The sequence below is a fragment of the Zootoca vivipara genome, chromosome 5 (genome assembly GCF_965207765.1).
Source record: "Zootoca vivipara chromosome 5, rZooViv2.hap1.1, whole genome shotgun sequence".
Taxonomy (NCBI): Eukaryota; Metazoa; Chordata; class Lepidosauria; order Squamata; family Lacertidae; genus Zootoca; species Zootoca vivipara.
The window spans coordinates 7,714,911-7,727,749 of NC_142588.1; the positions used below are offsets into that span (position 1 = coordinate 7,714,911).

The 12,839-nt window shown below is 42.1% G+C and overlaps 2 protein-coding genes across 3 annotated transcripts in view; both read right to left on the bottom strand.

Moving 5' to 3' along the window:
- Positions 1-1,162, bottom strand: part of DYRK4 (dual specificity tyrosine phosphorylation regulated kinase 4) — a 38,930-nt gene extending 37,768 nt beyond the window's left edge. Inside the window, exon 1 of the mRNA XM_088669989.1 lies at positions 864-1,162. Within this exon, the coding sequence (XP_088526115.1) occupies positions 864-1,162 (299 nt within the window). The remainder of the gene's footprint in view (positions 1-863) is intronic.
- A 1,123-nt stretch (positions 1,163-2,285) lies between these two features.
- RAD51AP1 (RAD51 associated protein 1) lies at positions 2,286-12,819 on the bottom strand. Of its 2 annotated transcripts, none has more exons than XM_060275136.2 (7): positions 12,744-12,819; positions 10,758-10,813; positions 8,955-9,090; positions 8,499-8,608; positions 7,213-7,362; positions 6,368-6,478; positions 2,286-3,005 (listed from the first exon to the last, which is right to left on the bottom strand). In XM_060275136.2, exons 1-7 carry the CDS (start codon positions 12,761-12,763, stop codon positions 2,878-2,880), a joined length of 711 nt encoding a protein of 236 aa, XP_060131119.1. In that variant the 5' UTR covers positions 12,764-12,819; the 3' UTR covers positions 2,286-2,877. The 2 variants fall into 2 exon arrangements, with proteins under 2 accessions (XP_060131119.1, XP_034993823.1); XM_035137932.3 differs by having other exon boundaries at positions 6,368-6,490.
- Between the last annotated feature and the right edge of the window lie 20 nt (positions 12,820-12,839).

A 12,839-nucleotide genomic window follows, 5' to 3' on the forward strand; every position in this document is an offset into this window, starting at 1 on the left:
ATTTCTACTAGACTTTCCCTTATCATTAGAAATCTAAACCATATCCTGATTTCTTTATAATTTCCACTTATTTTACCAGCTTGTGCATTTCATTCTAAACATATCACCAATTTCGAATGTATACCTTGTTTATAAAAATAATCATCTACATATTTCCACTCTTCCTTTATTTTTTGTTTGGGGATCCTCCTAATTATCGCAGTTAATTTTGCTAAGGTCATATATTCAGCCAATTTCACATGCCAATCCTGTATACCTTCTCATAAGTCTTATGGGAATTGCCACCCATGCTGCTCTTAAGCATGGCGCCAATTGTCACAGGAATCACTTGGGAGGAGAGAGTTAAACTGCTGATGAAAGGTAACTCAGCAGGGAAAAGACGACTGTGAATGTGAAGGACTTCTGGTCTTGGCCGCTACCAATCTGGGAAGTCCTCCTAGCCTCTGGAGTGATTTTCATGCCTCTCTGCCTCACCCTGGCCAGTATGAAATATTCTCAGTTCTACTAACATGTTGAGGGGAGTCTATTACTGTGTCTGTGTTACCCAGGCATCCCCAAACTTCGGCCCTCCAGATGTTTTGGACTACAATTCCCATCTTCCCCGACCACTGGTCCTGTTAGCTAGGGATCATGGGAGTTGTAGGCCAAAACATCTGGAGGGCCGCAGTTTGGGGGTGCTTGGTGTTACCATTGTTCATAACAGGATGTTAATGAATGAATCTGTAGAGTTTTGCCCGTTTAAGAATTCCTGTTCTGGAATGAAAGTTTGTGAAAGTTGTACAAAATGGTTGGTGTAGGAGAAAGTATGCCATCGTTTCCCTGCCCCAGCCAGTAACCTATAAGTAATGATTCAATTTTCCTACCTCGTCAGAACTGGCTGAGATGTTATGAGCTGAGGAACTAAGGCATTCATCTTGTTTTCCGAACATTCCTCCATTGACCTTAACACAGAGAGAAAAGTCTTCCATGAGATTTCCAACGAATCACCAGTTTCCACACTGGGAGCCCCAGAGAGACTCAGGTTGCATGGAGTAGGGCAAGCAACAGCTCTTGGGGCACCAGAACACCCAGTTCTGTCTTGATAGTCGCCTGTCTCCAACTTGTACTCAGCAGCCCTTTGCTTGTTTTGCTCAATGAGTGATAGCTTCTTTTTCTGTGGCATTCCCACTACACTCAAGAGCTCATCCCAGGAATGGCAAACGTCAACGAGGCACCAGAATGCTAGCTATCAATTGAACTCAGCACATACACAAATCAAAGTAGCGGCATTCTAATGTAACCTTTCAGTTTTGCCAATTTTTCTTTCCCCCACCCCCCCAGTATTTATAGCATCCAGAGAGAACAGTGGGATATAGAGGGTACATGACAGACTAGTAGAATTTTAGTGTCTGTGATGTAACAGTGTCACACATGTAAGGCTGGAATTCCTGAGGATACGGTGATCGAGCATCACGAAACTGCCCAGGTGTTATCAACATTAGACATACGGCAGGGCAGTGGGCAGGAAGAGGGCCTTTTCAGTAGTAGCACACCTGAGCAGCCTTGCCGGGGCTCCTTGCCTGGCATCATCTTGGTGTTCTCTGGGTGCCAAGTGAAGATCAACTTAGGTCACCTAATGTTCCGTTTCAAATTTTTTATGGCTCCCCAGCTCCTTAATGGTTTTGTGTTTTACTCTGTGTTTAAATTGTTTTGTTTTTACTTTTTTGATTGCATGCCAGAGAACTTTATGTTATAACAGACAGGCTGTTTCATCCAAGCTGCACTCACACTTCCTTTACAGGCCAAAGCAGGGCTTGGCAACACTTATGGGGTGGCATACAAATGTGGGAACGAAGAAGACCCAGCACACATGGCAACTGTGATCAAATATCAGTGAGAGCCAGTGTGGTGTAGTGGTTAAGAGCGGTAGCCTCGTAATTTGGGGAACCGGGTTCGCGTCTCCGCTCCTCCACATGCAGCTGCTGGGTGACCTTGGGCTAGTCACACTTCTTTGAAGTCTCTCAGCCCCACCCACCTCACAGAGTGTTTGTTGTGGGGGAGGAAGGGAAAGGAGAATGTTAGCCACTTTGAGACTCCTTCGGGTAGTGATAAAGCGGGGTATCAAATCCAAACTCTTCTTCTTCTTCAGCTGGAAGAAGCTGGGAGAAATGGCTTCAGTTAAGTGCTTGATGTTGTGATTCTTAGCCATTAGAACTTTTCTTCAGCTCAAACTGAAACTGAACCAGTTTCGTGTATTTTGCTCAAGGTGTCAATGAGGAATACTTAAAGTGGCTGACACAAACAGCTTTTTTCTCTTTATACAGATATTTTATTTCACTGAAAAGGGACAGAGATACATAATATACATTTACCAATAAAATCCACACATGAATGCAAACATCAGAATAAATGTATAAATTTCTGAAAATATGTTTCCTATCGAAAGGATGAAGCTATCAAGGTGAAACTTCAAGATTGCTTTTAGCAAAATATCCAAGTTACAAGTCTTGCTTTTAGCAAGATATCCAAGTTACAAGTCTTCATAATGGTCTTCATAATGATTCAAAATGCAGCATCTAAAAATTGGAAGCTAGCCTAGATCACAATTGACTTCCATGGGGCCATATCTATGAAGTATTAAGCCAGCCAATGATCTGAACATTTCAGTGTGTGAGTGTGTGGGTGTGTCACAACAACACTGGAGTTTAAGTGCTGTCAATACCTCACACCTTACACTTTTTGAGAATGAAATCTTTTAAAAAATGCATCAACTTTTTCTCATTCAGAATGATAAATATATATGGGCTGAAACAAAACCCACAATTTTAAAAAAAAATTCTACACCACACCCAAAGTATTTAATGTCAATCTGCGACCCTCTGAAGCCATCGCAGGTACTTAGTTATTGGCAAAACTCGGGTGCAGTGATTTCACTCTTGCCAACCTAGAGAGGCCAAGCCTGAGACCTTGTGTGGGCGATTTCACGTGGGTTCTTCCCAGCTGTGTGGCACTGCTTCCAGATGTAGCTGAAAAGATTGTTGGAGAGGTACATTAAGAAAAAAAAGTAGACTAGAATATTGTATTCATGCTTCACTGCCTGCATAGCAGTGAACTCTGAGTGCTGTACATGCAATTTTGTGTAAGACACAAGCTCATCTCTGGCACATACTCTTCTTCAAGCTCATTTCATCTCTTTAGAGGCTTCAGAACAAAAATTTACAAAGGAATTCAACAGCATGTTTTGCAAATTGTTAGGTCAGTCCGAGCTTTTCAGCTTGCCCAACCAAACCATTTCCCCTCTCCTCCCTGAGTACTGTTTGGGGGGGCTCTCCAGACCCCATCAGAGCCAATTTTGGGGGTGAAGGAAGAGATGGAGGAATTGTTGACCTAGCTCCTACTAGTGCATCTTCTTCACTGAATCCAGCCCTTAACTATACAGTGGAACCTCGGTTTATGAACACCTCGGTTTATGAATTTTTGGTTTATGAACGCCGCGGACCCATCTGGAACGGATTAATTCATTTTCCATTACTTTCAATGGGAAAGTTCGCTTCAGTTTATGAACGCTTCAGTTTATGAACAGACTTCCGGAACCAATTACACCCATGCTTCAGTTTATGAACATTTCAGTTTAAGTACTCCGCGGACCCGCCTGGAACGGATTAATCCACTTTCCATTACTTTCAATGGGAAAGTTCGCTTCAGTTTATGAACGCTTCAGTTTAAGTACTCCACGGACTGTCTGGAATGGATTAATCCACTTTCCATTACTTTCAATGGGAAAGTTCGCTTCAGTTTATGAACAGATTTCCGGAACCAATTGTGTTCATAAACCGAGGTACCACTGTACAAATGCATGGGGGCTGTAAACTTTAAAGGACTTTTTGCATGACGACATGTCCTCCTCAAATATATCCAGTCTCCTATTAAGAAGCAACCTCACTTAAAAAGTCTGAGTCTCAAAACAGTGGGAGACAGGGGAAAATATGTGGGGTTACCCATGGTTCAAGTAATCTACAAGATGCAAGAAACACCAGTGAAAGAAATAGTGGACGAACTAAACAAAGTAGCATTCAGTATTACATAATGCATAATTTCTAGTACACGGAGGGGTATTTCTGTTGTTGTCAGATCATCTCCAGTTTGTGCCAATGTTTCCATTTTGTCCCCGAGATTCCATCCCGTCTATTAGTAGCTGTCAATGTGAAATGGGGAGGGGGGAACCTCATGCATTCTGAGATATGGAATTCTTCAGCATCCTAAAGCCAACCTCCCCTCTGTCCCAAGGCAAGTCCCTGGCAATACAGTGGTACCTCTGGTTGCGGAAGGGATCCGTTCTGGAGCTCCGGTCAGATCCCGATGTTTCCACAACCGGAGGGACCGCTTCTGCGCATGTGCGTGGTGCGGTAGACTGCTTCTGCACATGTGCGCGCAGTGAAACCCGGAAAAATACCTCCGGGTTTGCCGCGTACGTATCCCAAAGGATATGTAACCGGAGGTGAACGTAAGTAGAGGTACCACTGTAATGAGTCCTGTGTTTTACAACCTTCCACTTTGCACTAAATACATCCATCTAGCATCTATCATGCCTCTTTTTGAAAAATAGCCTTGGCACCTGCCTTTTCATTTCCACATAAAACCTCTTTCAGCAGACACCCTGGCTTTTGCCTTCTAATACTATATAACTGTTTTCATCCTTGACTTAAGTGTGCTTTTTTGGAGAATGGTCATCCTGGAACCCACATTGTTCTCTCTTGAAGCTTCCAGAAGAATGCTTGTGCATTCTTCAACCTCAACCCCTGCAGTTCTGCTCAGTGAAACCTGGGAAGGCCTGATATTTTTTCTGGGTTGTTTTTTTGTTTTGTATGTTTTCCAAAAGCAGTCCAGAAGCCCCAGCCTGGTGCCCATTCTTGCATGGCTGCATCCCATGAGCCTGCCGAAATGAAAGCTGTAGCACGGGATGGGAAGGCAAATTCTCCCTGCCATTGGCATCTACTATCCAGCCACAAGAATCCATCTTCCCCTTCCTTCCTCCGTGTATCTCAGCAAACTCTAGAGCAAGCAAACTCTTGTTTTGACTTGCGCCTCCTGCCTGATCTTGCAGGTCACTTTCTTCCCTTCTTCTCTTCCTTGCTTTGGAGACAGCATGTGCCACAATGCAGCTGTGCAGCTCCAGCTCACTACTGCTCTTTCTCCCTCCCCTTGTGGGTAACTTGACTACGCTGTTTGTGTCTCTTAATGCCTTTTAATAAACCCGCTCTTCTGGGTCAATTACCCAAAGTCTCAGTTCCATTTTCCTTCCAAGAAACTTTAGGATGACAATTCAAAGCAAAGGCTCAATGTTTTTGAGGATGGGGGTGGGCAGGTGTGGAGGACCCCCTGGTCCTGAATGGGGTAACTGTGCCCCTGAAGGACCAGGTGCGTAGCCTGGGAGTCATTTTGGACGCACAGCTGTCCATGGAGGCGCAGGTCAATTCTGTGTCCAGGGCAGCTGTCTACCAGCTCCATCTGGTACACAGGCTGAGACCCTACCTGCCTGCGGACTGTCTCGCCAGAGTGGTGCATGCTCTAGTTATCTCCCACTTGGACTACTGCAATGCGCTCTATGTGGGGCTACCTTTGAAGGTGACCCAGAGACTACAATTAATCCAGGATGCGGCAGCTAGACTGGTGACTGGGACTGGCCACCGAGACCATATAACAACCAGTCCTGAAAGACCTACATTGGCTCCCAGTACGTTTCTGAGCTCAATTCAAAGTGTTGGTGCTGAACTTTAAAGCCCTAAACAGCCTCGGCCCAGTGTACCTGAAGGAGCGTCTCCCGCTCCATTGTTCAGCCCAGACACTGAGGTCCAGCTCCAAGGGCCTTCTGGTGGTTCCCTCACTGCGAGAATTGAGGTTACAGGGAACCAGGCAGAGGGCCTTCTCGATAGTGGCGCCGGCCCTGTGGAACGCCACCAATCAGATGTCAAAGAAACAAGCAACTATCTGACTTTTAGAAGACATCTGAAGGCAACCCTGTTTAGGGAAGTTTTTAAAGTTTTGTGTTTTATTGTGTTTTTAATATTCTGTTGGGAGCCTCCCAGAGTGGCTGGGGAAACCCAGCCAGATGGGCGGGGTATAAATAATAAGTTGTTGTTGATGTTGTTGTTGTTCAGCAGCCTGTCTTCTGTCAAAAATAAGAGCCAGAGGCTACTGAGGAAAAAGGTTAACCTGAAAGACCAGATTAATATATTTTTCATTATCCATGGTTCCTGAGGGGCTTTACCTGAACATGGAAAATAGATGTAGTTAATGATTATATTGTTATCCTGGTTTTCAGACAATGATTTTGCATAGATATAGGAATCCTAAGCAACCATAGAAACAGTGTATGTATTTAATATACCTGGTGATGTGCAGTTAGGCTTCTTGGCCAAAGAAGGGCCAGATGTTTTCAAAGGCTGTCCAATCTGTTCTAGAGAACTTGACAAATTCTGTGAAGCTGGTTCAGATTTGCCTGGAAGTAGTCCTATGGTTAAAAAATAAGAAAGAATAACTTTGGAAAACCATTTTAATGGATGGATGATACAGAATAGAGGCTATATTTAAGAAATATGGAAGTCACTTTTAAAAGCAAATTAATTGGACAGCTACTGAAAAAAACAAGCACATTCCTCTGACATATACTTCAATTTTGGTTAACAAAAAGTTTATCGCAATAAGTTGCTAAAAAGGTAAAGGTAAAGGACCCCTGACAGTTAAGTCCAGTCACAGACCACTCTGGGGTTGCAGCGCTCATCTCGCTTTACAGGCCGAGGGAGCTGGCATTTGTCCGCAGACAGTTTTTCCGAGTCATGTGGCCAGCATGACTAAGCCGCTTCTGGCGAAACCAGAGCAGCACACGGAAACGCCATTTAACTTCCCGCCGGAGTGGTACCTATTTATCTACTTGCACTTTTTGGCGTGCTTTCGAACTGCTAGGTTGGCAGGAGCTGGGACGGAGCAACGGCAGTGCACTGAAAATAAGGTGTTTAAATTGTGCACTTGCACGCCTCTAACTTTCTCAGGATTGCACTTCAGTATGGAAACAACAGCATGGGAAGTTGATTTCATAAAACACTCGTGTGAAAAGGCCTGAAGCGCAAGTTTCACTTAACTTTAAATTAAGTGCTATTTTATGCATACCACACACACCTCTGAAAACCAGATGCCAGAAAGCTTGGCATCCAGGAAAGAATCAAATCTGCTTACCTACTGAATCCCTTTCTGATTTGGAATGCTTCTTTTCTTTCTTTCTGCTTTCAGCATTTAGCTGCCTTCCTTCTTTTCTGTTTCCTGTAGCTTTCTTCTTCACAACAAATTCAACATCATCTTCACTGACGCTGGAATAACCCTCAGATTCTTCAGTTGCAACCAGAAATGGGAAACAGTCAGGTACAAAGTAATGGCATAAAGTTTAGTAGTGATAGGCTAGGAAAATTAACTATCTTTCTACCACATTATTAAAAAAGAAGTCACACTGTGGGAACTTTACTACTGAGTAACGCAGGTGGCGCTGTGGTCCAAACCACTGAGCCTAGGGCGTGCCGATCGGAAGGTTGGCAATTCGAATCCCTGCGATGGGGTGAACTCCTGTTGTTTGGTCCCAGCTCCTGCCCACCTAGCAGTTCGAAAACATGTAAAAGTGCAAGTAGATAAATAGGTACCGCTCCGGCGGGAAGGTAAACGGCGTTTCCGTGCGCTGCTCTGATTTGCCAGAAGTGGCTTAGTCATGCTGGCCGCATGACCAGCAGACAAATGCCAGCTCCCTCGGCCTATAGAACAAGATGAGTGCGCAACCCCAGAGTCGCCCACGACTGGACCTAACAGTCAGGGGCACCTTATTTTACCTTAAGTGGACTGTGGCCATACAGTGCAATCCAATATATGTCTATGCAGAAATGAGCACTTCTGAACTTTCACCTTATTCCCAGACACAGTCTCTCCTTTTTAAAGTTATCAAAATAATTAACCGAACTTTGAAAATATTTCACTCTACCTATCATGGCCGAATTTCTACTTTTGCATTGAACCAACTGCATATTACTTACGTTGCATTTTGTGATTTTCATCAACATCAATATTTCTCAAATAGGTTATTGGTTAAAAGAGAATTATGAATGTCTCTTCCTTTACCAAAGGTGTCATGGGTTTTGAAGACACTCGAACTCAGGACGCAGGGGAGAAACGTGCTAGGAGGAAGGCACCCTTGGCAAATCCACACCGTGATCAACTCCCACCTGGAAACCAATGTCCCCACTGTGGAAGGACGTGTGGATCCAGAACTGGCCTCCACAGTCACTTACGGACTCATTGTTAAAACCATGTTTATGGAAGACAATCTTACTCGGCTACGAGTGATCGCCAAAGAAGAAGAATGAATGTCTTTTATTTCTGGTCCTAAATACATATGGGACTGCAGCCCAAAATGTCAACACTACTTTAAGAGCAGCAAATGCACAGGAAAGAAATGTTTCTATTGAGTCTTCAAGAATCACCTTGTTTCTGCGAATTGTTTACTTTATGGTTCCTTCCTGGTGGTTCCTCCACTGATAACGCTAAGGCAACTTCCAAATCTCTCTGGTAAAGTCTGTGATCCAAGGCAAGTCTGAAGTAATTTGAAAAACAGTTATGGAAAACACATTATCAATATGTAAGTTTATTCAATATGTAAGTTTATTAACCTCAGTGCCAACACAAATAAAAAAAGAAACTATTTCAGGCTCTGAAACCAACTTTAAATCCTGGTTTTAGATTTTATAACCTCCATAATTGTTAAGATCAGTTCCAATAAACTGATCTTAGGTAGGCAAGGGGAATTCGCACCACTCCAAGGGAATGAGCTTATATCCCCAAAGCCCTGTTTCTTAACCACAGCTAGGAAAAAAACCAGTGTTGTATCACAAACACATAAGTAAATTTAAAATGAATGGATTTTTCTTGTTTTGTCTTACCTTTTGTTCGGTGAACTCTTTTGGAAGTGAATCTCCTGTTTGGGGGGCTTTTGCTCCATTTTCTTCTTTGTCAACTCAGAGCATGTCCTCTTTAATTTTTTGCTTGAAGGTGCAGTTATATTTGCAAAATCTTCATCTGTTTAGCAGAAGCACATTAGACGCACTGGAACAGTGCAAGTTCTTCCAGTTGTTTTTTTTTTAAAAAAAAACCATTTTAACAATATGTACAATGCATTAATTGTAAGATATTCTAGCGCTTTAGATCTTCTGCAGTAATCCAGCATGACATAAAGCAAAATACAAGGAGATATTGGCACAGTCATAGCAGAGCAGGACAAGGGCAAGGAAATGGGGATTTCATCTCTCTGCTTAACATTGCCTCCTCCCGAGTGGCACCCACTGCAAGGTGTGAGTGAAGGACGCTGAAATGGAGGGTGTTTGCCTCCTTCCATTGCCACGGTCCCCATTTCTCCTTGCAACATGTCAACTGAGAATGAGGAGGTTTGCTGCATCCGGAGTTAAGAATGCTATTTTTCAACACCCCAAAGGCCAGGGAATAGGTTATGCTTATTTCATATGAAGCAGCCTTGCTGTGTCTGTTCAGAACTTTGTTAGGAAGGATTCTTTAATGAAAGCTGGAGGGTCTTAAAATCAGATTTACGGGGAAGAAGGAGACATCGACCAGCTTTGTCCTTTTTCCATTTATTTTTTGGTGATCTCTCTCATGTACCCAGCCAGTCTTTCAAGCCCGTCCAGCTTTCATTACCCAGGACATGGTATGTACAAAAATATCCTCTGTAACTAAAAACTGAAAACTATTATGTTGTAAACAAAAATGCAAACTAACTGTTGTGTGTGACACTGGGTAAGGATATCCAGACAGTAGAGCTGGGCAATATTTCGATACTTTGCCTGAAACAGGTATGAAGTCCAGATTGCAAAGACTGTTTCAGACCGGTTCAGTAACAGGAGGAACAACTGACCGGAAGGAAAGAAGCAGTCCACGTTACTTGCTAGGGCGAAGAGGCAAACACATAGACAGATAAGCAGGTGGAGCACCTTCAAGACTGGGCTGTGGGGGGAAAGGCCAGGAGCTCCTTCGCCCGAGCAAGCGGGCAGCCTTCTTCCCTTCCTCTTGGTCTTTCCTCCCTCCCTCCACAGCCCAGCTGCTTTTTCAGATGTTATTTCGGTCATTGTGATATATCACTATATTGTGATGGTTAGCTGGTGATATATTACGATGCTAAAAACCAGGTATCCCCCAGAATTTGAAGTGCAATGTCATCAATATACCAATGATATCAAACTCTTATTTCTCTTTTTATCCGATTCATGTGAAGCTTTCAGAAGTCCTAAACCGGAGTCCAAGATTATTAATGGGCTTGATGAAGGCTAATAAACTGAAACTCAATCCAAGTAAGAGACAGGTAGTGCTGGTGAGTGGTTCATGCAAATTTGAATATTGTATGGCACTGTACATGGGCTACCCTTGAAAACCGTTCAGAAGACTGTTTGGAAGTACAAAATACTGCAGCTATGATATTAATTGGGAGCAGATGTACAGAGTGTACCTTGCCAGACTTAAAACAATAGCACTGGCTTGTAGTATGTGCTCATATTTAAATGTACAACAGGTTTGGGGGAAAGCTGCTATAAACCTTTGTAGAACCAGTGCAAGCAAAGCTTAAACCCAATGAACTTTTCTTCTAGTTGCACTCATATAAAACAGCTTCAGCAAGCTTCCATGTTACTTTCCCACTGAATCTGTCCCCCTTTGGCATGAAAGAATCACGAATGACTTACCATCATCATCTTCATCCACACTGCCAAACTGAGAATAATCAACTGCTTTCTTATTCCTAGAATAATAAAACATGCAAATGGATAAGAGGGGTCATTTTTTGTCTAACCCATGGAACCATTATGCATATGTAAGCAGTTGTTGTATTTGAATCAAAATATTCATATTTAATTGCTACTGCTTTATGCAATGATGATTCTGGGAAACATGTAAAAGTAAAATTAATTTAGAAACCGTACACCTGACTTTTCTTAAGATACTGTAGCAGCCGCACAATGCCCAATTATATATACATTACACACACATGTATACGTATATGAAACAATTATTCACTTTATTTTTTTACTAATTATTTTGCTGTAGTAGCTTCTTTATAGCTGGCTGCCTCTGAATTTTTCTCACTCATATTTCAACAAGAGCATTAGAATTAGTCTTACTGAAATAAATTCCGGGGGAGCCAGCTATACAGTAAAGAGCAATCTATGCATAAAAATGTAAATTAAACTAATCCATTTTAGCTTGGTATTACTGTAATAGATTTATGATGCTGTAGTTTCTGTCTCTGAATCCTAGACTGCTAAAAGAAAAATATGGATAAAAATGCATGTTTCCATATCTTCAGGCACCAGGCAAAAGTGTTCAATCAGTCCATGGCCTGGCTGTAAAAAAACAACCAACAGCTTTTTAAGTGTGTCTGTGGGAGGGAGGATATAGGCTTTTTGTTTCTTTGTTATGCATTTTGCGTTCTCACTTGGTTTTTTTTTTCTGTGATCTTCAGAGGAAGGGCAGTATACAAATTCAAGAAACAAACAACATTCCCAGGTGTCAAAAAAGACTATTTATGTATGCCACTACTGTGTGTTTTGTTAGCCCAAAAATGGAAAAAGAGCAAGGTCCCAACCAAGGAAGAGTGGCAACAAAGTTGATAGAATATATGCAGTTTGCAGACTTAACATATAGAATAAGAAAACAAGAAGAAGATACGTTTAGAGAAGACTGGAAAACGTTTGTTGAATACATGGGGAATAACTGTGTGCACTGAAAACACTGGCAACATTGAGATAAATTCAACAGTGTAAATAAGTTGTGATGGATGTAATAATGGAATACTGAATGGTATAGTTCCTGTAAAATATGCAGGGGTTTGTGATATGTAAAATGAAGCATGGAAAGAGAGGAAGGGAAGTCACTGATATCTTAAAGATGTAAAAATGAGTACTTTAAATTGTAAAACAGAAAATTTAATAATTTAATAAAAAATTATACACAAACAAATAAACAAACAACAAAATGTTGGAAGGAAGAAGATATCCCATCTAAGTCAGACTGGCAAAATAAAATAAGAGTGCGCTGAACTGGCGAGATTATTAGCAAGGCTAAGAGACGTTACAGAAGAAAAAATATTCCAAGTGCTATATATAGAGAGTCTATGTAAAAGAACATTGTCAAAAAATCAATCCGTTGGCAGGTTTTGATTGCGCTTCAGTGTGTAAATAGGATAATTGTATAAAATAAAATTTATAGTAAGTCAAATAAAACAGAGAAAGTAAAGTTTAAGTGCGTATTTAAGGAATTTAATTCGGGCATTAAAGAGGAAGATCGGAGGACTTCACAAATTTAATCACAAATGGATGTACAAAGCAAGAATGAGTTAAAGGATGAACAACCGTTTATTTTTTTTATTTTTCATTTTGCCTATAAATATCTATTGCACCCTTCCCTTATAAAGTTTTCAACCAATAAAGCACTCAAAAGCAAAAGAAAGAGATAAATTCAACAGCGTAAATAAGTTATGATGAATGTAATAATGGAATACTGAATGGTATAGTAGGGAAGTCACTGATATCTTAAGGATGTAAAAATGAGTACTTTAAATTAAACTGAAAAATTAATTTAAAAAATTACGTATGCACAAACAAACAGCAGCAGCCCAAGGGCCTCCGCCCGCCCCCTCCTCTCCTGCCCCGGCGCGAGGGGACCCGGCTCACCTCCGCGACGGGCGCGCCATCCCGGGGCTCCGCTTCGGCCCTCGGCCGGCCGCCAGTTCAGAATTCCGCGCGCGGAGAAGAGGCCGGAAGTGACGG